Source organism: Lampetra planeri, chromosome 60, assembly GCF_965212315.1.
Source record: "Lampetra planeri chromosome 60, kcLamPlan1.2.h2, whole genome shotgun sequence".
In the NCBI taxonomy this organism is placed as follows: domain Eukaryota; kingdom Metazoa; phylum Chordata; class Hyperoartia; order Petromyzontiformes; family Petromyzontidae; genus Lampetra; species Lampetra planeri.
In genome coordinates, this window is record NC_136166.1 from 5593209 (window position 1) to 5619986 (window position 26778).

The 26778-nt window shown below is 48.8% G+C and overlaps 1 protein-coding gene across 1 annotated transcript in view; it reads left to right on the forward strand.

The window, feature by feature from the left end:
- The window catches only part of LOC144736342 (uncharacterized), a 130105-nt gene extending 107511 nt beyond the window's left edge, over positions 1-22594 (forward strand). Inside the window, exons 12-18 of the mRNA XM_078619011.1 lie at positions 1483-1605; positions 3204-3326; positions 4690-4782; positions 6064-6186; positions 10920-11048; positions 19936-20014; positions 21991-22594. Coding sequence (XP_078475137.1) covers positions 1483-1605; positions 3204-3326; positions 4690-4782; positions 6064-6186; positions 10920-11048; positions 19936-20014; positions 21991-22054 — 734 coding nt within the window. The 3' untranslated portion in view covers positions 22055-22594. The remainder of the gene's footprint in view (positions 1-1482; positions 1606-3203; positions 3327-4689; positions 4783-6063; positions 6187-10919; positions 11049-19935; positions 20015-21990) is intronic.
- The last annotated feature ends 4184 nt before the right edge of the window (positions 22595-26778 follow it).

Below are 26778 nucleotides of genomic sequence, written 5' to 3' on the forward strand. Positions count from 1 at the left end.
GTGTGGTGTGTGTGTGTTGGTGTGTATGTTTTGGTGAGTGTGTGTTGGTGAGTGTGTGTTGCTGAGTGTGGTGTGTGTGTGTGTGTGTTGGTGTGTGTGGTGTGTGTGGTGTGTGTGTGTTGGTGTGTGTTTGTGAGTGTGGTGTGTGGTGTGTGTGTGTGTTGGTGTTATGTGTGTGTGTGTGTTGGTGTGGTGTGTATGTGTGTTGGTGTGTGTGTGTTGTGTGTGTTTGTGAGTGTGGTGTGTGTGTGGTGTGGTGTGTGTGTGTTGGTGTGTGTATGTTTTGGTGAGTGTTTGTTGCTGAGTGTGGTGTGTGTGTGTGTTGGTGAGTGTGTGTTAGTGAGTGTGTGCAGGTGAGTGTGTGTTGTGTGTGTGTTGGGGTGTGTGTTGGTGAGTGCGTGGTGTGTATGAGTGATGGTTGTGTGTGTGTTGGTGTGAGTGCTGTGTGTGGTGTGTGTGTGTTGGTGTGTGTTGGTGAGCGTGGTGTGTGCTGGTGTGTGTGTGTTGGTGTGTGTGGTAAGTGTGTGTGGTAAGTGTGTTGGTGATTGTGTTGTGTGTGTGTTGGTGTGTGTGGTGTGTGTGTGTTGGTGAGTGTGTGTGGTGTATGTTGGTGAGTGTGGTGTGTTTGTTGGTGTGTGGGGTGCGTGTGTTGGTGAGTATGGTGTGTGTGTGTGGTGTGTGTGTGTTGGTGTGTGTGGTAAGTGTGTATGGTGCGTGTGTGTGTGTTGGTGAGTGTGGTGTTGGTGTGTGTTGGTGTGTGTGTTGGTGTGTGTGTTGGTGTGTGTGTTGGTGAGTGTGTGTTGGTGAGTGTGTGTGGTGTGTGTGTGTTGGTGTGTGTGGTAAGTGTGTATGGTGTGTGTGTGTTGGTGAGTGTGGTGTGTGTGTGTTGGTGAGTGTGGTGTGTGTGTTGGTGTGTGTGTGTTGGTGTGTGTGTGTTGGTGTGTGTAAATTTCGATTTAAAGCTTTCGTGACTGCAGGGATTCATCTTCTTGGTTCTTTCGGTAAAGTCACGTAGAAGGGAAATAATAAAATAATACAAATAAAACATAATAAAATAATTCTCACGACGTTTCGGCCACAACGCAAGCAGCCGTCCTCAGGCGAAGAACAGGTCTGTCGAGTCTGTTAGACTCTGTCTTCTCGACAGACCTGTTCTCCACCTGAAGACGGCTGCTTGCGTTGTGGCCGAAAGTCGTGAGAATTATTTTATCATGTTTTATTTTTATTATTTTATTATTTCCATTCTACGTGACTTCACCGAAAGAACCAAGAAAACCGAAGAGGATGTCAAATTCTGACGTTTCGTTTTTTTTTTTTGGGGGGGGGGGGAGGGCATTTGCGCAACCGGCCGGCGTGCGTGCCGATCGAGACGTTCGCTCCCGATTTGACCCCGGGACATGTGCGGACGGTGATTCCTCCCGGTACGGACGAAGGGTTCCACCTCCACCCACCGTGACCCCGTCGCCTTTGACCCCGCGGCAGGCTGGGACGCGTTCACGCGCGTCGTGCGGCTCGGTAAAACGACGATGCGGCCCTCGGGCGATGCCGTCGTCATCGAAGGCGACGGAGACATCACGGACGACCTGCTGAAGCTCATCCTCAAAGGTGGGGGTCGCCCCCCCCCCCCTTTCCCTTCTATGTCCCTCTCCATCTCGCCCGCCCCCCCCCCCCCCCCAGATTTGTGTCAACCCCTTATCAGTAATATTCTTAGGGTTTTTTCGGTAAAGTCACGTAGGTAAAACATTAAAAAAGTAAAATAAAATAAAATAAAAATAAAAATCACGACGTTTCGGAGGCAACACAAGCTTCCGTCTTCAGGTGGAACCGTCACAGCCACGACAGCTGTATCAAGATACAGCTGTCGTGATTTTTATTTTTATTTTATTAAACTTTTATAATGTTTAACCTACGTGACTTTACCGAAAAAACCTACGAATATGAATCCTTGCAGTCAGGAAAGCTTCAAATCCTTATCAGTAACTTATCACAGAGCAACTCAGAACTTAGTGGTCACCCCGTGCCCCTTAGAAGTCTCCACGTTTAACATGCAAAGTCCCATCACAAGGGCTGATACACAAACAAATAGACAATCAACACTACTACACTCAACACAGAGAGAGTCGGCTAACACAACAGTCAACACCCTACCTGGTTGATTACGTTCTTCCAAAGATTGCTAAATTTTTGAGATAGAGACAAAACACAGACACGGAGACACATAGAGATACACACAAGCAGAGAGAGACACACACAGAGACACACAGAGAGAGACACACACAGAGACACACAGAGAGAGACACACACAGAGACACACAGAGAGACACACAGAGACAGACACACAGAGACACACAGAGAGAGACACACACAGAGACACACAGAGAGACACACAGAGAGAGACACACAGAGACACACAGAGAGAGACACACACAGAGACACACAGAGAGACACACAGAGAGAGACACACAGAGACACACAGAGAGAGACACACACAGAGACACACAGAGAGACACACACAGAGACACACAGAAAGAGACACACACAGAGACACACAGAGAGACACACAGAGAGAGACACACAGAGACACACAGAGAGAGACACACACAGAGACACACAGAGAGAGACTCACAATGTAGACACACAGAGAGAGACAACACAGAGACACACAGAGAGAGACACACAGAGACACACAGAGAGAGACACACACAGAGACACACAGAGAGAGACTTACACACAGAGACACACAGAGAGAGACACACACAGAGACACACAGAGAGAAACACACACAGAGACACACAGAGAGAGACACACAGAGCACACAGTGTGCCAAAGATATATTATTAATAATAAAGGTTTTTGGGTTAGATCGCGATATTTATAAATACGTCCCAACCCTCCACCACCCGACACGGCCAATCGGCAAGAAATGTGTCACGTTAACAAAACGCCAATTAGTAACTTCTTGAGCCCACCGGTGTGTTTGAAGAGTAAATCCACAACATTTAGAATTACGAAATTTCGCTGGAAATGACACATCCAGCATCTTCGGGCGATTTGACATTTTCACAAACTCGCCCAACCCGCCGATTCTGGTTAAACTCACACTCGTGCTGCCATGCCCCCCCCCCCCCCCACGTGCCCCTCCCCTACCTCCCCTGCCCCCCCATATTCCCCTGCCCCCCCCCCCCCCCCCCAATGACGTGTAGGCGGCTACACGACCGTGACGATCCTCCAGACGGTCGTGGGGCCCGACGGGAGCATAGACACGCGGACCTTCGTCCTGGAAGGCGACGACATCGAGAATCAACTCCAGAGCATCATCATCGACGGTCAGTGTCGTGGGCCCGCTCGCAAACACCCATCACGTGCACCAGCTGAGACACAGAGGTCGCAAACGGGTTTTGATTCCTTACCCGTACCCGGCCGCACCAGGGTCGCAAATGAAATGGGTACCCGTACCCGTACCACAAATGATAGCCCAAACGAAGAGGCATAGCACGTGGACATTGATAGCAGCCAAATCCTCCGAGACGCGTGATGTTAATTCTAAATGTGGAGGGCAAAACCGCGAGGACCCTGAGAAAAATCCACGCGACCACGGGGAGAACGTGGGAACTCCAAATATACAGGCGGCAAGGTCGGGATAAAACCCACGACATCCTGTATACCAGGCGAGATAGTAACATCACGCAACCATGGCACTCCAAACGAACCCGGTGACCCGAGTTTGATTCCCGCTTACGGCCAACACCAGAGACGATTATCTGAATAGGTCATTGGGCCCCCCCCCCTATGTTGACTCAGCCTCAAATGAGTACCTGCTGCTGGTACGATGTGAAAACATCTCCACAGGGAGACAAAGGCAGCCGGGAGTGGTACTGCCCACCCATCCCCCCAACACACACACACACCAAAACACACACAACACACACTCACCAGCACACACTCACCAACACACACTCACCAACACACACACACCACACTCACCAACACACACACACCAACACACACACACCACACACACACACCAACACACACACAACACACACTCACCAGCACACACTCACCAACACACACTCACCACACACACACACCACACTCACCAACACACACACACCAACACACACACACACCACACACACACACCACACTCACCAACACACACACACCATACACACTCACCAACACACACACACCACACACACACACACCACACTCACCAACACACACACACCAGCACACACACACCACACACACACTCCACACTCACCAACACACACACACCATACACACTCACCAACACACACACACCACACACACACACACCACACTCACCAACACACACACACCAAGACACACACACACACACCACACACACAGACCACACTCACCAACACACACACACCATACACACTCACCAACACACACACACCATACACACTCACCAACACACACACACCACACTCACGAACACACACACACCAACACACACACCACACACACACACCACACTCACCAACACACACACACCATACACACTCACCAACATACACACACCACACACACACACACCACACTCACTCGCTAAAAGCACTTGCCCCAACAGTCTGTTGAGGCTATACGATGGTGGGGGATATTTGTCTTTGGTGTGATCACCCCTGCCCCCCCTCCCCTCCCCCTGCCCCCACGTAGGCTGGAACGTGCTGACGGAGAAGAAAGCCTCTGGAACCTTCTCGCTGGACGGCGACGGAATCTCGGAGGAGCTGCTCCGACAGATCCGTGCCGGTGAGCGGGGGGGGGGGGGGTGGTGGGGGGGGTTGATGCGACTGCCGCTGAAATTTCACCGTCGCCGCCACCGCCGCTCCGTCGTCCAATCACTGGCCCCACCCCCCCCAATTTAAACTCCCAAATTTTTTTTTTTTACCAGGTAAGGTCCCACTGAGCCGTGCGGTAGATCTTTCAGAAGCGGCCTCGTCAGGAGTGATGGCCCAACGAAGCGGCTCATCATCGTGTGGACATTTTTCAGCAGCCAAATACTCTGAACGCGTGACGTTGATTCTAATATGTGGAGGGGGAAACCGGAGGACCCGGAGAAAAATCCACGCGACCACGGAGAGAGAGAGAGACACGCAAACTCCAAATTTACAGCAGGCATCAAAGTCGGGATCGAACCCATGACCTCCTATATACCAGGCGAGGTGGTTAACATCTCCTAGCCACCGTGATGATGATGAGAGAGAGAGGGAGACACGCAAACTCCAAATATACAGCAGGCGTCAGAGTCGGGATCAAACCCACGACCTCCTGCATACCAGGCGAGGTGGTTAACATCTCCTAGCCACCGTGATGATGATGATGAGAGAGAGGGAGACACGCAAACTCCAAATATACAGCAGCAGGCGTCAGAGTCGGGATCGAACCCACGACTTCCTGCACGCCAGGCGAGGGAATTAACATTTCCCCACCGCGGTGACCGGATGATTAAGCTACGACCGATCCGGCCCCAATAAGTCGGAGCGCCCAACTCGCTAAACGGAAGGTCACAAAAGGTCAGATCCCACGTTTGAGTTGGACTCGGCACATCGTCACGCGGAGGTTGAAATTGCGTGTGTGCCACTTTGTGCGAGGTCGTCGAAGTGGCATTCGGCACTCGACGATTGTGACCCTTCGATTGAAAGCTTTCGTGACTGCAGGGATTCATCTTCTTGGTTCTTTCGGTAAAGTCACGTAGAAGCTGTCTTTCCGACAGACCTGTTCTTCTTCACCTGAAGACGGCTGCTTGCGTTGTGGCCGAAACGTCGTGAGAATTATTTTATTATGTTTTATTATTTTATTATTTCCCTTCTACGTGACTTTACCGAAAGAACCAAGAAGAGTGTGACCCTCTTGAGATTCTGTCGAAAGCTGTGAACTCGGTCCCACCGGGAGGAGGAGATTGGCGCTGCCCGTGCGAGCATGGCGATACTCCGGTCCCCATTCGTCCCGTCGTCATCGTCGTCATTCCTCTCGTTACTATCGCCGCCACGATTACCGCCTCTGCTAAGCGTCGGTCCGTGCCGTTTGCAGGCGCGTTCAGCAAGGTGACCCTGCGCAAGACCATTGTGGACGCTGACGGCAGCCGTAGCGTGAAGACCTTCACTCTGGAGGGGGACGACCTCGAGGGTCAGATCAGGCGGCTCATCAGCGAAGGTACGGTAGACCCGCGGTTCGTCAGGTCGGCCGGGTTCCGCCTGGTTTGATGCGGCCAGTGATCAACCGTTACGTTGCCGGTAGGCAGAGAGGAGAATGGCGTTTTAAGTTTCGTCCGACGTCTGGGGCATTCCCGGAGCGGTGTTTGTCAGTGGTGTTTGTTGACAACAAGTCGAAGGCCTTACTTGGTGAATAAAAAAAAGAGCTCACAGTTTTTTGGGGTTTTTATAGCTTCTACATCAGTGAGACGAGGCTCAAAAGAAAGGCGTCTCTGGTGTGGACCAATCAGTTTCAAGGACAATGCCACAGATATTATCAGAGTGTGTTTTTGGTTTGCATTTTGACCACAACTATTGTGGTTAATGCACACGTGATTCCTCGTAAAAAGGTTTCAGTTTTGTGGAAAAAAGGGGAAAAACCCTATTATATTATTATAGCTTCATAAGAGTGAAACAAAATTGGAGCACGGGCGCTGGCAGGAGGTGAACCGCTCACTCGCACGGAATCGATATCTGCGGTGTCGCTGTCGAGCCCGTCGAACGCCGGACTTTCAGAATCGGAATCAGGTGTATTCATACCGGAGGAGGAATCCGATGAGCCGTGAAGCTCTTTCGTCGCAGGGGGATCCAGTAGCAGGGGCACGGGGTCAGAAGGTCACGACGACAAAACGATACGAAAGGCATGACAGGAGTTCAAAGAACTTGAGAAAAAAAATAATAATAATACAAATTAAACATAATAAAATAATTCTCACGACGTTTCGGCCACAACGCAAGCAGCTGTCTTCAGGTGGAGAACAGGTCTGTGACTTTACCGAAAGAACCAAGAAGATGAATCCCTGCAGTCACGAAAGCTTTAAATCGAAAAAATATATAAATACAGATAAAACTATTTGTTTTCATAGTAATAGGTTTTTACCCTTTTATCTGGCACCAAAACTGACACCTTTATACGAGGGATCATATTTGCAATAACCACAACACAAGCAGTCAAAATGCAAACAAAAAGAGACAACTCTGATGATGATATGCACTGTCCTTGAAATTGATTGGTCCACACCCGAGACAGCTTTTCTTAGAGCCTAGTCTCACATGGTGTTGGACCAGATGACGCCAAAAGGCGTACAACTCAAAAACAGCGCACTATCAGAGTATTGAGAGCTCGGGGTAAAGCATTTACATTATGAGACCTCCTTTGCCAGTAGCAATATATAATAATAGATTTTTACCCTTTTATCTGGCACCAAAACTGACACCTTTATACAAGGGATCATTCGTTTTTACCTTACCAGGTTAAAGCCCACCGAGCTATGAGCTTACTTTTCAGAGGCGGCCTAACCGCAAATGATAGCTCAACGGAGTGGCTCATGGACGTCGCGTGGTCATTCATAGGAATCAAAATCGTCTGAAAAGTTATCCCAAGCGCACACATTCGGGTTTTTTAAATCCTTTATATTAAGTTCACTTGCTTGCTTAGGACCGTGCAAATCTTTCGGTCGTTTTTAACCCACTTCCCGTGATCCAATCGAGCTGACATTTTGCACACAGACTCGTTGTGCGTGACAATGTATTTTCGTGAAAAAATTTTTCCAAAATTTTCCACTTTTTAGGAAAAAACTAAATTTCATATTTAATTTTAAATACCAATGTGATAGAAATGAAACTCTTACTCAAGAAAACCAGAAATGAATAATAAAATAAAACCGATGCCACGCACATAAAGGATTTATAGTGAAAACATTTCTTTTTACGGGTTAATTTGTTTCGCTCGCGCGTTTGACGTTGTTTTGATTCGTCACGACATGGAGGACAAAACTTCGGTCTGTAGAGGGCGCGATTCCCACGGGTGGAAATGCAGCAGCGTCTCTGTCGCAAAGGTCGCAAACGGGTTTTGATTCCTTACCCGTACCCTGCCGCACCAGGGTCGCAAACGGGTACCCGTACCCGGCCGTACCCGTACCCTACCCGTACCCGGCCGGGTACGGGTAGGGTACGGGTATCGGGTGCCTGATTGCGACCTCTGGGATGAAGCCATGTTGCAGGCGCGGGTGGGTTGATTCTAGGAACTTGAATTGTGAAAAGAGACAAGACGTTGGGAAATGAGTGACAAACGGTGACTCACGGTCTACCCGTACCCGTACCCGGCCGGGTGCGGGTAGCCGGGTATCGGGTAGGGTACGGGTATCGTGTACCCGGTTGCGACCTCTGCTCTGTCATGGAGAGTGAGGAAAATGACCGAGAGTACAAATGTGGCTTCAGTCATCAGCATCGGAAGGATCAGAAGCGTTTTTCCCGGCCGGGAGACCAACATCAGCAGCAAAAGCATTCCATCTTAACAAAGACACAGATTTAAAACTATAAACTGAAAAAAAAAATGTATTTTAATTTTTTTCTTTTTTTGACCAGGTAAGGCCCACTGAGCTACTTAGCGCTATTTCAGAAGCGACCTGGCCATCAAAAATCATAGCCGGACGAAGTGGCTTATCGCCGTCACGCGGAAATGTATAGCAGCCAAATACTCTAAAAAGCACATTTCGAAATGTGGAGGCAAAAACCAGAGGACCTGGAGAAAAATCCACGCGACCACAGGGAGAACATGCAAGCTCCAGGCATCGTCAGGGTCGCGATCGAACCCACGCGACCTCCTGTACACCAGGCGAGGTAGTTAACATCCCGCCACGCGCTTAATGAAAGCAATTACAATCGTACAATCACAGTCACGCTCGGATCTTTTGTGTGATCTTCGTCGAGGCAGTTCAGGTGAGCACGGAGATGGCAGGAGAGGATCACGAATCGGAGCGGTAGAGAGTCAAAGTGTCTCCCCTGATGATCGACATTGACGGGCCCCCTCTGCTGGAGCCAGCTGAGTCTCTCCGTAGCAAAGGAGGCCCCATCTTCTTGGTTCTTTCGGTAAAGTCATGTAGAAGGGAAATAATAAAATAATAAAAATGAAACATAATAAAATTTCGATTTAAAGCTTTCGTGACTGCAGGGATTCATCTTCTTGGTTCTTTCGGTAAAGTCACGTAGAAGGGAAATAATAAAATAATAAAAATGAAACATAATAAAATTTCGATTTAAAGCTTTCGTGACTGCAGGGATTCATCTTCTTGGTTCTGTCGGTAAAGTCACGTAGAATGGAAATAATAAAATAATAAAAATGAAACATAATAAAATTTCGATTTAAAGCTTTCGTGACTTCAGGGATTCATCTTCTTGGTTCTTTCGGTAAAGTCACGTGGAATGGAAATAATAAAATAATACAAATAAAACATAATAAAATAATTCTCACGACGTTTCGGCTACAACGCAAGCAGCCGTCCTCAAGTGAGGACGGCGTGAGAATTATTTTATTTTATTTTATTATTTCCCTCTACGTGACTTTACCGAAAGAACCAAGAAGATGAATCCCTGCAGTCACGAAAGCTTTAAATCGAAACAGATGCATTTGTACGGAATGATTCCGCGTGGGATCGTGCGATCCAAATGGCATTCTCCCCTGCAAGGATGCGTGGTTCTCCACTGTTTGGCGAAGAACAAAAATAGAGATGTGGACGCGTGTGTGCGCGCGTGCGAGCGCGCGCGTGTGTGTAATATACAGTAATGTTTTTTTTCGTGAAATTGGCCATAAAAATCTTTGGGACGTATTATTATTGTAGATCATTTTTACGGCACTCTTCCAATACCTGCCACACATCCCATACTTCTTCCCAACACCTTGGCATTGCAGTCATTGCAGATAATGTAGCTATATAATATATATCTTTGTGTGTGTGTGTGTGTGTTTGCGAGTGTGCGGGCCTGTATATGATATATAAATCCGAGCGGGGAACAGTTGTGCTTTTTTTCAATTGTATAATCTATACGTTTTGAACATTTCGCTGTGCATGCTCTACATGGTGTGCTACATGCACATTGCGTACAAGGTTTGTAGCGTTATCGTTCTCCCAGTCCTGCTTTTTGCCTTCAAGTTTTGTCAATCTAGATGACGATTTAAAAGTGCCATAGCTCCCATTGGCTTCCTGTCGGAAGGAAGAGCGTTCCAGACGGCCGGAGCGGGAAAAAGTGTTCACATGTCATTAAGAGTTCATTGAAACACAAAGACAGGTTAAAAAATATTAAAAGTCGTCAATAATCGTTGTGCCCCGCATTGCGGCTACACCGGTGTCAATTCGCACGCGTGCCCTCTCTGCGTGCCCGAATCGTTCGTTCAATAAAATAACTTTTTGAAAGCAGAGAAGAAGAAAAACAAGCATAACCCGTAAAAACAAAGTTTTTCACTATAAATCCTTTATATGCGTGGCATCGTGGCGGCTAGAGTCCTCTCGTCCTCTGGCTTGAGATGGCTGCCACCTATGGGTCAGATGATTGCATGGCAGCATTAAGCAATTGGTAATTAAATATTTAATTTGTTTTTCCCTAAACATTGTAAAATTTTGGAAAACATTTTTTCACGAAAATGCATTGTCACGCACAACGAGTCTGTGTGCAAAATGTCAGCTCGATTGGATCACGGGAAGTGGGTTACAAAACGACCGAAAGATTTGCACGGTCGTATGCGCGCAAGCAAGCAAGCAAGTGAACTTAATATAAAGTATTTTTAAAAAGGCAAACGTTTAATCGGCGGGGTTTTGACGACGAACGTCGACTCGTCAGCACGGCAGAGCCACCGACGTAGCTATAAGGCGTGGGGGTGGGTTTGGTCATCTCCTCTCTCTCCCGCTCTCTCCCCAGGGGGCATCCTGCACACGTCCGTCAGAAAGACGGTGACGAAACCCGACGGCACAACGAGCGTGGAGACGTTCAACGTCGACGGCAAAGACTTTAACGTCGAGGAGCAGATCCGGCGCATCACCGCCAGCGGTGAGAGCCCTTGGGGGCACGCGCGTGGCACGGCCGACACAGAGGCAAAGGTCTCCCGGATAGCCTCGACTGGCTGTCGGGGCAAGTGGCCGTGTGCGAGTAGCACCTTACGAAGGCCGGCACGGAACACGAGATGGTGTGCTGCTAAGGGGCTCATGCGGTCACCTGAGGACGGCTGCTTGCGTTGTGGCCGAAACGTCGTGAGAATTATTTTGTTATGTTTTATTTGTATTATTTTATTACTTCCCTTCTACGTGACTTTACCGAAAGAACCAAGAATATGAATCCCTGCAGTCACGAAAGCTTTAAATCGAAATTTTATGATGTTTTATTTTTATTATTTTATTATTTCCCTTCTACGTGACTTTACCGAAAGAACCAAGAAGATGATGGGGGTGGCCAACACCACGCCCGGCCGCCTTTCTCTCCGCAGTGCTGATAGTTGACATACCAATCTAGATTTGAAGTTTTCACGACTGCAGGGATCCATACTCTTTGGTTCTTTCGGTAAAGTCACGTAGGTAGAAAATAAAATAAATCACGACGTTTCGGACGCTTGTGTTGCGCCCGAAACGTCGTGATTGAATTTATTTTATTTTTTACCTACGCGACTTTACCGAAAGAACCAAGGAGTATAGTTTGCATACCGTACCAGGTACTCATTTGAGGCTGAGCAGACTTGGGGGCGGTCCAGGATCGGATCAGATAATCGTTGCTGTTGTTGATGACCGTGAGCGATGAATAAACTCGGGTCGCCGGGTTCGTACGGCAGTCCAGCCAACACACACACACACAGCTGTGCAGAGCACACACACACACACAGCTGTGCCGAGCACACACACACACACAGCTGTGCCGAGCACACACACACAGCTGTGCCGAGCACACACACACACACAGCTGTGCCGAGCACACACACACACCCACAGTCCACCAGTTTCTTCCCACAGCATCCAAATTCTCTAAACGCATGACGTCAATTTATAAACGTGGAAAGAAAATCCACGCGGCCACGGGGAGAACACACAAACTCCAAATATGCAGAAGGTATCGTCAGGGTCGGGTTCGAACCCATGAACTCCTGTATACCATTTCGATTTAAAGCTTTCGTGACTGCAGGGATTCATCTTCTTGGTTCTTTCGGTAAAGTCACGTAGAATGGAAATAATACAATAATAAAAATAAAACATAATAAAATTTCGATTTAAAGCTTTCGTGACTGCAGGGATTCATCTTCTTGGTTCTTTCGGTAAAGTCACGTAGAATGGAAATAATAAAATAATAAAATAAAACATAATACAATAATTCTCACGACGTTTCGGCCACAACGCAAGCAGCCGTCCTCAGGTGAAGAACAGGTCTGTCGTGAAGACAGAGTCTGAATGACAAACCCCAGGCTTAAATAGTCGCTCCAAGCCTGGGGCGTGCCATTCAGACTCTGTCTTCTCGACAGACCTGTTCTTCACCTGAGGACGGCTGCTTGCGTTGTGGCCGAAACGTCGTGAGAATTATTTGATTATGTTTTATTTTTATTCTTTTATTATTTCCATTCTACGTGACTTTACCGAAAGAACCAAGAAGGGGAAATAATTCTGCTTCTTATTTAACGAGTTGGGAATTTGGGAAGGAGCCAAAAATGTAAAAAAAAAATACCTTTTATCCCCATGTGTGTGGAAGCCGTTGCGAGCTTTAATGCATTTTAGTTTACGGTCTTTGTTTGAAGTGACTCATTTCAACGTGGAGTTTAAGCATGCCCTGCTTTGGAGCCAGAGATCGTTATTTAGTCTCGCGCTGTATTACAACATCAACAATGATAAATTATCCTTTTTGGTTTTAGGTTTTTGACATTTTGACAATCCACAAAATTGCAAAAGCAACCCGGCAAAGGCATCCACGGGTTTTAACAGACCCATCGCAACCGATCCATTGAGGGATAAATCATCTTTATTTTATAAAGCGACTTTCTTGACTAGTCAACTCAAAGCCCTGCACGTGTTGAACTTCATTTGCACTGCACATAGCCAGCCGTGCTAATGCTAATGTATGTATGTTGAACTTATTTTTGACCGTATGTTGCCAACCATGCCAAGGCTCTTGTATGTATGTATACTCTTTGGTTCTTTTGGTAAAGTCACGTAGGTGGAAATAAACATAATTATAAAAACAATAAAAATTAAAAAAATTAAAATAACTAAATTAAATCACGACGTTTCGGAAGCAACACAAGACTCCGTCATCAGGTAGGACAGCCACAGCAACAACAATAAATGTGGCTGTCCTAACTGATGACGGAGGTTTGTGTTGCTTCCAAAACGTCGTGATTTAATTTAGTTATTTTTATTTTATTTTTATTTTATTTTTTCATTTTCACCCACGTGACTTTACCGAAAGAACCAAAGGGTATGGATCCTTGCAGTCACGAAAAACTTCAAATCTAGAATGTATGTATGTTGAACTTCTTTCTCACCGTACTCAGCCAGCCGTGCTCATCAGAACCACGTAGCGACACGTGGCCAAAATAAACATTTTTTTTAATGTGAACGACGTGCGTCTACTTCCGAACAAAACCACTTTAAACGTCCATTTAAAAAAAAAGCCAATTACAACAAAAGTGACGAGGCCTAGATTTGAAAGGGGAAAACAAGGCATACAAGTCAGAGCCTCTGATGCCCTTGCGAAGGGCGTTCATTCCACAACCTCGGGGCAGAGCAGCAGCAGCAGCAGCAGGGCATGTCACCCAGAGTTCGTGTCCGTGCTGGCCAGGGGGTAAGTCAGTCACCATCCTCAAAGCAGCGGCCGCTTCTGGCCAGCCATCAAACAAAGACGGTGGTCACCGCGTCACGCCAGAGGTCGCAACCGGGTACCCGATACCCGTACCCTACCCGATACCCGACTACCCGTACCCGGCCGGGTACGAGTACGGGTAGCCGTTTGCGACCCTGGTGCGGCCGGGTACGGGTACGGGTAAGGAATCGAAACCCGTTTGCGACCTCTGCGTCACGCGCTTTCAGATGCGCTTACGCGGCCGTCTGGAATGCTCTTCCGTTATTCGGAGGCCAATGGGAGCTATGCACTTTTGAATCGTCTAGATCAGTGGTTCTTAACCTTTTTGGAGGTACCAAACCCCACCAGTTCACATGCGCATTCACCGAACCCTTCTTAATTGTAAAAATAAAATATGATTTTTTTCAAATTAAAAACATAGGTATATTTTTTACTGGTGCACAATCATATGAGTCGGGTGTGTGTCTTAACCTCCGCCGAACCCCTGAGACTGACTCACCGAACCCCTGGGGTTCGATCGAACCCAGGTTAAGAACCACTGGTCTAGATTAACAAAGTAATTTCTTTCGGACTGCTTTTTGTGTTTAGTGCTGTTGTCCCTTCCACGTGCAACTCCAATTAGCACGGTTGGCTACGTACGGTGTGAAAGAAGTTCAACTTGCACACATATAAAATTAAGTAGTAAGGAGTCAAGCCCTTTAAGGCCTTGAAAGTGTAATGCGGGCGTAAGCGACCTTCCGGATGTGACGTCACGGGGGGTGGAGTCATGTGACGTGGGGGGAAGGTTCGGGGCCTTAAGCGGGTAAACCGGAAGGGGAAGGCAGTCGGGGTGTGAGCGGAAAAGAGTGAGGCCACGCGGGCGAGTGTGGAGAGGGGGGGCGCCGACGGCCATCGGGAGCCAACCCCGAAGATAAGAGGAAGCTGCGGAGTGGTGTGCAGCTGCAGAGGAGACAGCCAGGAGGGCTGCGTGTTAGAGGCAGCGGTGTGGCTGCCAGGAGGAGCTGCGGGGAGAGAGAGAGAGGGGGCTGCTTGTTAGAGGCAGCGGTGTGGCTGCCAGGAGGAGCTGCGGAGAGAGAGAGAGAGAGCAAGAAGCGGTCAGTGCTGCGGAGGGAGAAGAGCAGCAGCGAGTACAGCCAAGGGGGGGCTGTGTGAGAGAAACAGCAGCGGAGCTGCTGTTGTGGATCGGGCCGACATTGGAGTCAGCACCGTGGAGAAGCTACAGAGTAAAGACAGCCGTGTGGGTGTACAGCACGAACCGAATAATAAAGGACACTGAGCCAGACATCGTGGTCCAGTCGTTTATTACAAAAGTAAAGAGCAACATTAAATTGTTATTTATCAAGATGAGCATCAAGCCTATGGACTTTGAGGGACATCCTACAGCCCATTGTGCCGTAGTTCTTCACCAGAGTCTCAACCAGCTCCACGTAGGTAAAGTCACGTAGAAGGGAAATAATAAAATAATAAAAATAAAACATAATAAAATACAATTCTCACGACGTTTCGGCCACAACGCAAGCAGCCGTCCTCAGGTGAAGAACAGGTCTGTCGGAAAGACAGCGTCTGAATGAGACGCTGTCTTTCCGACAGACCTGTTCTTCACCTGAGGACGGCTGCTTGCGTTGTGGCCGAAACGTCGTGAGAATTGTATTTTATTATGTTTGATTTTTATTATTTTATTATTTCCCTTCTACGTGACTTTACCGAAAGAACCAAGAAGATGAATCCCTGCAGTCACGAAAGCTTTAATTCGAAATTCAGCTCCACGTAGCTTTCGACCTTGTGATTGCCCAGGAAGCCACGAACCACTGGGACAAAGCTGTTCCAAGCCGCTTTCTCCTTACTAGTCAGTTTCTTGGGGAATTCATTGCACTCCAGGATCTTCTTTATATGTGGTCTGACGAAGACACCGGCTTTGACCTTTGCCTCAGACAGCTTAGGGAAGAAGTCTTGAAGGTACTTGAAGGCTGCCGACTCCTTATCTACAGCTCTGACAAATTGTTTCACAAGGCGCAATTTGATGTGCAGTGGTGGCATCAGCACCTTCCGGGGGTCCACCAGTGGCTCCCACTTGACGTGGTTCCTCCTCACAGAGAACTCGGTCTGCTATGGCCAGTCCCGCCTGTGGTAGTGCGCCTTGGTGTCTAAATCTTTTGTAGTAATTTTTTTATTAATTTAGCAGAAATACATGTTAATTTTGATTCATGTGTTGTATTTTTCTCACTTTATCTGAACGAAAAGACACAAATTCGCCCGTTTTCTCATTGAAAATATGTACATTTCTAAATATCACTGTCCTGGTCACAAAAGCAAAGTTTGTGGGGAATAACAGCCACTTTCTGTACTTCTGAGGTTTCAGCAATTAGAAAATAACACTTACTACCCACGAATAAAACAAAACAAAAAACATGTTACACAATGTTATCATTTAAGCACCCTTCCATTGGAATTCTTTTTCAGAAGCAAACCTGGCCACAAATTACATCTCAGAGCAGTGGCCTATCATCGTCACGTGGAAATTTGGGGCATCCGAATACTCCTAAAAAAACACACGTGTGACGTTCATTCGAAATATTCTTAGGTTTATTCGGTAAAGTCACGTAGGTAAAACATTAAAATTAATAAAAGTAAAATCAAATAAAAATCACGACGTTTCGGAGGCAACACAAGCTTCCGTCTTCAGGTGGAACCGTCACAGCCACGACAACTGTATCAAGTAAATGAGAGATCACAAGAGCTACCACTCCGTATATATAATGGTTGGAGAAGGGGGGGGGGTAAGGGCCAAATACAGCACACTTTTTTATTAATAATAATAATTTACTTGATACAGCTGTCGTGGCTGTGACGGTTCCACCTGAAGACGGAAGCTTGTGTTGCCTCCGAAACGTCGTGATTTTTATTTTATTTTACTTTTATAAATTTTAATGTTTTACCTACGTGACTTTACCGAGAAAACCTAAGAATATGAATCCTTGCAGTCACGAAAGCTTCAAATCTAGAATTCATTCGAAATGTGGAGGTGAAATTAAAACCGGAGGACCCTAGGAGGAAAATCCAGTCCTCTGCTTGCCAGCATGCCAAGTAAAACCTCCTGGCGATAAAGCCCTCGACTGGAGATGCCGTTCATGGACGACACGTGGGGTGCAAACGACAAAAATAACTAAGCCCGTCACGCAATAGGCGACGTTTCGGGCGATGCCTTCTTCACGGCACGTGGAGAGGCTAGAGGGGGTGGAGGAGAGAACCCGTGAGTTGTTTTCGGAACGCGGTGAGAAAGTCCCCCCTCTGCTTCATATCAATAGCTCCTCCGCGCAGCTGCTCACGATCTAAAAACGGCGGCGGCGGCGGCGCAACTCGACAGAATTTACGGTCCTTGAAGCAGTTTAAACGTAAGCCACATGCCGCGTCCTTTTTTTATATTAATCTCGAGAATACCGTACGGATGCTGAGATGGCGCCCGTGCTGCATTAACATCCACATGAATAACAACAACAACAACAAGGACGCCTTCTGGTTACTCAGGAAGGTCTCGCTGAGTCGCGGGACGCTGTTCCACGAAGGGGTTCTGATTTGGGGATCGTTTTTTTAGTTTTTCTTTCCCTGACACATTCCTTCTCGAGTTATTTTGCGTCTTGGGGAAGAGACCCACATGGACCCAGAAAACCCCCGATCACGCACGAGCGCGCGCGAATAAAAGACAAAGATCTCCCCGTGTAGCTTTAACAGACTGTCGGGGCAAGTGCTGTTTGCGAAATGGCAACAATGAAGGCCGAAACGGCACACGAAAGGGGGGGGTGCGGTGGCCAGCACCGCATGCCCGGCCGCCTTTGTCTCCCAAGAAGCGATGTTTTTTTTTTCACATCCTACTAGGTACTCAATTGAGGCCGAGTCGACCTAGGGGAAGTCCCAGGAACCGGTTCAGATAATAATCACCGCCGGTGTGGGCCGTGAGCGGGTTGCCGATGCAAAAAAGCACTTCCTGATACCGTGACGACGCACTGTGTCGCGTACATGATACACTACACAGCGGATCACGTGACACATGACATCGTGTGTCACGTGACACTCGACGCCCGGCGACGATTATCATCTGAACAGGTCCATGGATCCTCCTCCCCGCCGTCAATTCGGCCTCAACTGAATGATTTTGCCATTTGGCAAGACACCGATGGACCCAGAAAACCCCACGCACCCAGGGTGGTAGGGGGGGGGATATCGGCAACACGGATTGGTCCAGCGACGCACTGCGCATATTTTCGAGACGCTCAATATTATTCTTTGGTTCTTTCGGTAAAGTCACGTAGAAAAAGATAAAGTAATAAATTAAATAATAGCATACGACGGTTCGATTGCAACACAAGCAATCGTCATCAGGTATGAATGAAATAGCAACAAAAAATCTAACCAGAAAACTATAGACAGACATATAAGCAGTTTTCTGGTTAGATTTTTTTGTTGCTATTTCATTTATACCTGATGATGATTGCTTGTGTTGCAATCGAAACGTCGTATGCTATTATGTAATTCATTATTTTATCTTTATACGTGACTTTACCGAAAGAACCAAAGAATAATTCCTGCAGTCACGAAAGCTCCAAAATTAAGAACGCTCAATATTCGCCATGTCACGAACGTGCGCGCCACTTATGACGATGAAAGCGGGCAAATGTCATCATCCGGCGCCGTCTTCCTGTTTCACTGGCAATTGTTTTCTAGAAGACGTATTTTGTGTATATGTGTGTCTGCTTTGGCGGGAGAGAATGAGCGTTGATGCGGGGAGAGTTGCGGCACCGATGTGATTACTCGACGTTCGATGCGGGAACCGCCACGCCTGGACCTGACTTTTCAAGAAAGGTCCGCGCAATGCTCGTGACCAACCGGTGCCAGGGGAGGGTTTTGTCACGCTCTACACTGCACGGCGCGCATGATGCACTACATAGTGGATCACACTACGTGGTGTGTCGCATGATGCACTACATAGTGGATCACACTACGTGGTGTGTCGCATGACGCAACGATGCACTGTGTCGTGTGTCATGTGACATTGCGGCTTGTGCAGTCGCTGAATGGTGTTCTACAATCAGGGTCGTTGTGCAGTGTAGCGGTCAGCGCTACGCCGCGCTACGAAACCCGGCGACCCGAGTTCGATTCCCGCTCACGGCCAACGCCGGTGACGATTATCTGAACCGGTCCTAGGGCCCTCCCCTAGGTCGACTCGGTCTCAAATGAGTACCTGGTGCGGTGTGTAAATATCGTGACTGGGGAGACAAAGGCGGCCGGGCGTGGTGCTGGCCACCCACCCCCTCGCGTGCCGTTCCGGCCTTCACAGGTGCTCAAAGATCCCCCGTATAGCCTGAAAAGGCTGTTGGGACAAGTGCTCTTAGTGAGCACCTATGAAGGCCGGCACGGCACACGAGTGGGTGCGTGGCCAGCACCACGCCCGACCGCCTTTGTCTCCCTAGTGAGCGATGTTTACTACACACCGCACCGGGTACTTATTTGAGGCCGAGTCGACCTAGGGGAGGCCCAACACCGGTTCAAATAATCGTCACAGGGTGTTGGCCGTGAGCGGGAATCGAACCCGGGTCGCCGGGTTCGTAGCGCTGCCCGCTACACTACCGCTCCCCACACACACACGCACAGTGACACACAGACACATACACGCACACGCACAGTGACACACAGACACACACACGCACACGCACAGTGACACACAGACACACACACGCACACGCACAGTGACACACAGACACATACACGCACACGCACAGTGACACACAGACACATACACGCACACGCACAGTGACACACAGACACATACACGCACACGCACAGTGACACACAGACACACACACGCACAGTGACACACAGACACACACACGCACACACGCACTCCCGGGCACATTTCTATCAGAATCGCACTCTTCGTTGACACCGAACATGGGCGCGAGCACGCGGCGTTAGCCACGTGGTGAAAGTAAATGTCGCTTGCGGGGGGGTACGTGGCGACCGTAGCCCACGATGCTCATCATTGCCCCCCCTCTCCACCCCCACACCTCTCTCTGTCTCTCTGCCCCCTCTCGGTGCGGCCGACGCGCAGAAACCATCGGGAGCAGGAAGAAGCCTCCAGCAGCTCGCAAACCGCCCAAGGCCAAGAAACCCAAGAAGAACAACAAGAGGTGGGAACGCAGGAGCAGCGGAGAGCCTCGCGACGCTCGTGTGTGCGTGCGGGATTGCGCGCGTGTCAGCGGTAGTCCTGGGCGCTTCCCCTAGGTCGACTCAGCCTCAAACGAGTACCTGGGTTCTCTCTGCCCCCTCCCTCTCTAAGGGACCGTCACAGAAACGACCCCTCTCTTTGTGCCGATTTGTGTCCTCTCTCTGTGTGCCGTTGTGATGTCTGTCTATAGTTTTCTAGTTAGATTTTTGTTGCTATTTCTTTTATACCTGATGATGATTGCTTGTGTTGCAATCGAAACGTCGTAATATGTTATTTTAATTTATTATTTTATTTTTAGACGTGACTTAACCGAAAAGAACCAAATAACCAAAGAATGAGTACCTGGGTGCGGTGTGTAAACATCGCCACTGGGGAGACAAAGGCGGCCGGGCGTGGTGCTGGCCACCCACCCCCTCGTGTGCCGTGCCGGCCTTCGTAGGTGCTCGCTAACAGCACTTGCACCTACAGTCTGTTTAGGCTATATGGGGGGTCTTTGTCTTTGTCTTGATGGCACGCTTGCCGTTCGTTGGCTGGGTCATGTAGCCCGCATGCCCAGCCACCACATGGTCAAAGAGCTTCTGTTTGGCAGGATAGGGGGGGGCTAAACTGGCTCAGCACAGGCTGGAGAAGAGATGTGCTGATGTGGTATTGAAGGATGTGGAGCTGAGTGGACTTGCCGATGACTGGTACCAGTGGTGTCAAGATCGGCCTCTGTGGAGGAGGCTCGTGAAGGACGCTACTGGGCAGTTGGAGGCAGTCGCCCTCCAGCAACAACGGAGGGCAGAGGAGCGACGCTCACAACAACGAGCGGAGCGCCGGGTGGCTAAAACGCAGTCAACCCATGGCACCTGGGTCTGTCCCGTGAACTCCTGCCAGCGGGCGTTCGACACCTTACACGGCCTCAACGTGCACCTAGCCTGGCACAGACACCGTTAGTGGCGTATTAATTCTAGATTTGAAGCTTTCGTGACTGCAAGGATTCATATTCTTAGGTTTTTTCGGTAAAGTCACGTAGGTAAACAATTAAAATTAATGAAAGTAAAATAAAAATAAAATAAAAAATCACGACGTTTCGGAAGCAACACAAGCTTCCGTCTTCAGGTGGAACAGTCACAGCACGATTGCTGTATCACTTGATACAGCTATCCACCTGAAGACGGAAGCTTGTGTTGCTTCCGAAACGTCGTGATTTTTTATTTTATTTTTATTTTACTTTTATTAATTTTAATTTTTTACCTACGTTACTTTACCGAAAAAACCTAAGAATACCTTTAGTGGTGATTGGTGGTTGTTGTTGTTGTTGCTATCTGTGCAGCGGCGGCTTTAGCACGGTTGTTGGCTCGCATTGCCACGGCGTAGATTTCCATCGGCGTGTTGCGTGGCGCCCCCGGCGTGTCTTCCGGCACGGTGTGCCGACGTTTCGCTCCCTGTGCTGGATGGGAGACATCATTTTTCGTCCGAAATTGAACTGAGTGAAACGATTAACTTTTTTTTTATTTCACCAGGTGAGGCCCCACTGAGCGACGTAGCTCTTTTTCAGAAGTGACCCTGCCGTCACAAATCGTAGCCGAATTAAGTGTCTTTATCATCATCACGTGCAATGGTCCAGCGGACAAACACGTGACGTCGATTCTAGATGTTGGGGGGGGGCGGGGGGAGAAAACGGATAACCCCGGAGGAAAAAACCCACGTGACCACGGGGAGAGGGACGTGCAAACCCGAAGCACACAGCAGGCCTCGGGTTGGGATATAACCCACGACCTCCTGCGTATCGGGCAAGGGAGATAACATCTCCGACCCACCGCGGCGTCCTGGAGACATCAGCGGATGGGTCGTACGGCGACGCGATTGGAATTCGAATAGATTCGTCAAACGTGAACGCGCAAGGCAGCGCTGTGCCGTGCGAACGATCTCCACGTGTCCTCTGTCTCTCCGCAGGAATGTGGATACCAGGAAGCCTGTTACCAAGGTCGTCAAAGCCAAGCCCAGGAGACAGCCTTAATCCAAAGCCAGCAAGAAGAAAACTACAAGACCGATGATGCCATTACCTTTCTCAAAGCTTTTGGGCAACACTCTCTTCGAATTCTCCCCATTCAACGCTCTCTCGCTCTCTTCTCTCCCTCGCTCCCGATGATTAACTTTCCACGGCAGCAAGAGTGCACCACACCGGAATGCAAATGAGCGGCGCTGGAGTAGCTTAGGGACTACCCCCGCATCGATTTCTTTTTTTTATTTACGGCCCTCTTGTTTGTTCGTTTCAAGGTGTGCTGGACAAGGGGTTTATGGCGCTGTGCCGAAGGAGCGACATAAAGCATCGTAGGGGCACTGCGGGACCCATTCTCTGTCCACGTAGCCTCGCCAGCCAAGGACAAACATCCCACCTCGGCCCATAACCCCGCAGCCCCGCGGATATTTCCCCCCTCCCCTGCCACCGCCCCAATTACAAATTCCGCGTCGAAATCGTTCGGATAAATAATTCGCCCCGAAAGCCACTGACCAACCAAACCCAACCGTGGTTGTATTGCTGGGGTGGGGGAGCGGGACGGGGCGGGCGGTGGGGAGGGTCCGAGGGGTGATTTTTGTTTGTCGCGAGTTGGGGGGCCCGCAGAAGGATGCCCGTGTTCGGTGGGCATCCTTCTCCGTTAAGGTCTCAACGTCGGCGAGACGTTTGTCGCGACGCTCGGTGGGGGAAATTGCAAGAAAGTGTTGCCACTTTATTTGGTGCTTCGTCTCTCGACTCGATATATTGTGCGTTGTTGTTTTTTTTTATTGAGAAGCCTCACTCTTTAGCGATACATATATTAGGCATGTCTATATATATATGTTAGGAACGTCACTGGGTTCTCTCCCGCGGACGGACACGCTTGGCTCAGTTGTATATAACTGATGGCGGTCGATTCGTTTATTTGAACATTTCTGTTCTTGGAGGACAATGCGGGGAGGGAAGGGAATACAACATCACTCAGCCTACCCAACCCCTGAGTTCGTTACGCTTTTCTCTTCCCACCTTTTGATCTTCCCAAACGGTGTAAACGCATTGCTGTGAGAACTGAGCAAAAAAGTGCATTTAGAGGAAAATTGTTTATGGGAATATATTTCTCCTGCTGCCGCTGCTGCCGCTGCTGCTGCTGCTGTTGCTGCTGATTTCTTATTATTGCCAGCTTTGCTAGCCTCTGGGGCTCACCTCACGTCTCCTACTGCCAGGCAGCAGCCTTCCACAGCACGAATTAGCCGTGCAGATTTAGGAGCCCGATTCGTGCGGTGTCGAATATCCTGCGCTGGGGTTTTTTTTTTTTAGTCTTGGGCTGGCGAAAACCTCCCAAGTTCTCCCTTGCCATCAATGAGGCTATCGTTATTTTTCTTCGTTCAGCAGATTTCATGATGAGGATGATGAAAATCTGGCCTTGGAAGTGTGTTTGCTGCTGGCCGGGGAGCGAAATTGTGCGCAGGCTACAGACGGCATGGAACCGATTCACGTGGTGGATCGCCAGGGCCATTCGGAGCATCCTCGCGTCTTTTCAGCTCCTCCGTGTCACCGATGCTCCTCTTTTGTGCCTTTCGCGTGTTGCCTGCCTCAGCAGCCCCCTCGAAGTGCGGCCGTTTGAACGAAGGCAACGTACAGGACCCGCGTTCGCTTTGGCTGTACGTTGGCGGCAGAGCGAGCGATCTTGTGGGGTCGCCACCGTCGCGCGTGATCGGGAGGACGCTGTTGTAACCGTGGGCGAGCGAGGTCACGTGCGCGAGGTCACGTGCGCGAGGTCACGTGCGCGAGGTCACGTGCGCGAGGTCACGTGCGCGAGGTCACGTGCGCGAGGTCGCGTGCGCGAGGTCACGTGCGCGAGGTCGGTGCGCGAGGTCACGTGCGCGAGGTCACGTGCGCGAGGTCGGTGCGCGAGGTCACGTGCGCGAGGTCACGTGCGCTCTGCGTCTCTCTCGTTGTCGGTGAAGGCTGCGAGCCTTTTGACGACGGTGCCGCTCTTCGCAAACCAACGAACGAACCCAACCTTGGTCGTCCGTTACTGCCGCCTTGTCCCTGCTACACGTGCCCATCTTTTTCTTCTTCTTGTTGTTGTTGTTGTTTTCGTCTTGGAATAAAATGTTCACGTACGTAACGGAAGAGATGCGGTTGCGTTTCAAATCTTCGTCGTCCGCTCGCTTGGCCTGAACGTCGCACCTCCACCTCCTCGTCGTCGTCGTCGACAGAGAGAGAGCGAGAGAGACACCGGGTGGAACCATCAAACACATCGGACCATCAAACACATCATCATCAGCAGGCCGCTTCGCACACACCTCGCTCACGGATGGGAAATGAAGGGAGTGCGATAGTGGCCATGCAACCCAAAACTGTGGACCATACATATGTAGGTACGTTGAACTTCTTTTGCACCGTACATAGCCAACCGTGCTAATAGGAGGTGCAGTCTATGGGTAGTGTTGAGTCTATGGGCAGTGTTGAGTCTATGGGCAGTGTTAAGTCTATGGGTAGTGTTGAGTCTATGGGCAGTGTTGAGTCTATGGGTAGTGTTAGTCTATGGGCAGTGTTGAGTCTATGGGCAGTGTTGAGTCTATGGGCAGTGTTGAGTCTATGGGTAGTGTTGAGTCTATGGGCAGTGCTGAGTCTATGACAGTGTTGAGTCTATGGGTAGTGTTGAGTCTATGACAGTGTTGAGTCTATGGGCAGTGCTGAGTCTATGACAGTGTTGAGTCTATGGGCAGTGCTGAGTCTATGACAGTGTTGAGTCTATGGGTAGTGTTGAGTCTATGGGTAGTGTTGAGTCTATGGGCAGTGTTGAATCGATGGGTAGTGTTGAGTATATGGGTAGTGTTAGTCTATGGGCAGTGTTGAGTCTATGGGTAGTGTTGAGTCTATGGGTAGTGTTGAGTCTATGGGCAGTGTTGAGTCGATGGGTAGTGTTGAGTAAATGGGTAGTGTTAGTCTATGGGCAGTGTTGAGTCTATGGACAGTGTTGAGTCTATGGGTAGTGTTGAGTTTATGGGTAGTGTTGAGTCTATGGGCAGTGTTGAGTCTATGGGCAGTGTTGAGTCTATGGGTAGTGTTGGGTCTATGGGCAGTGTTGAGTCTATGGGCAGTGTTGAGTCTATGGGCAGTGTTGAGTCTATGGGCAGTGTTGAGTCTATGGGTAGTGTTGAGTCTATGGGCAGTGTTGAGTCTATGGGCAGTGTTGAGTCGATGGGTAGTGTTGAGTATATGGGTAGTGTTAGTCTATGGGCAGTGTTGAGTCTATGGACAGTGTTGAGTCTATGGGTAGTGTTGAGTTTATGGGTAGTGTTGAGTCTATGGGCAGTGTTAGTCGATGGGCAGTGTTGAGTCTATGGGCAGTGTTGAGTCTATGGGTAGTGTTGAGTCTATGGGTAGTGTTGAGTCTCTGGACAGTGTTGAGTCTATGGGCAGTGTTGAGTCTATGGGCAGTGTTGAGTCTATGGGTAGTGTTGGGTCTATGGGCAGTGTTGAGTCTATGGGCAGTGTTGAGTCTATGGGCAGTGTTGAGTCTATGGGTAGTGTTGGGTCTCTGGACAGTGTTGAGTCTATGGGCAGTGTTGAGTCTATGGGCAGTGTTGAGTCTATGGGTAGTGTTGAGTCTATGGGCAGTGTTGAGTCTATGGGCAGTGTTGAGTCGATGGGTAGTGTTGAGTATATGGGTAGTGTTAGTCTATGGGCAGTGTTGAGTCTATGGACAGTGTTGAGTCTATGGGTAGTGTTGAGTTTATGGGTAGTGTTGAGTCTATGGGCAGTGTTAGTCGATGGGCAGTGTTGAGTCTATGGGCAGTGTTGAGTCTATGGGTAGTGTTGAGTCTATGGGTAGTGTTGAGTCTCTGGACAGTGTTGAGTCTATGGGCAGTGTTGAGTCTATGGGTAGTGTTGGGTCTATGGGCAGTGTTGATTCTCTGGACAGTGTTGAGTCTATGGGTGCGGGGTACAATGATAGATATGGACATTTACAAAAACATAGTGCAAAGTATAGGCAAGGAAATAAAATAACTATACATTTTCACACCACGTGAAGTGTGAGAAAACCCACGGCTTGCGCGAGCGAGGGGGTAACGCTCGATCCCCCGCGCACAGAGGAATAAATGGATGGCGATTAGTCCACACGTTGCTGTACCGCCTTCTCCTTGCGAGCCTCCTCCACCTCGACGCCCACGGGAAGGGAGTCTGACGAAACCCACGACTTAAAGCTTTCGTGACTGCAGGGATTCATCTTCTTGGTACTTTCGGTAAAGTCACGTAGAATGGAAATAATAAAATAATACAAATTAAACATAATAAAATTTCGATTTAAAGTTTTCGTGACTGCAGGGATTCATCTTCTTGGTGCTTTCGGTAAAGTCACGTAGAAGGGAAATAATAAAATAATAAAAATAAAACATCATAAAATTTCGATGTAAAGCTTTCGTGACTGCAGGGATTCATCTTCTTGGTTCTTTCGGTAAAGTCACGTAGAATGGAAATAATAAAATAATAATAAATAAAACATAATAAAATAATTCTCACGACGTTTCGGCCACAACGCAAGCAGCCGTCTTCTCGACAGACCTGTTCTCCACCTGTGGACGGCCGCTTGCGTTGTGGCCGAAACGTCGTGAGAATTATTTTATTATGTTTTATTATTTTATTACTTCCATTCTACGTGACTTTACCGAAAGAACCAAGAAGATGAATCCCACGACGTTTAGCATCGTGCGTCTTAGAGTCAAGGTGATAAG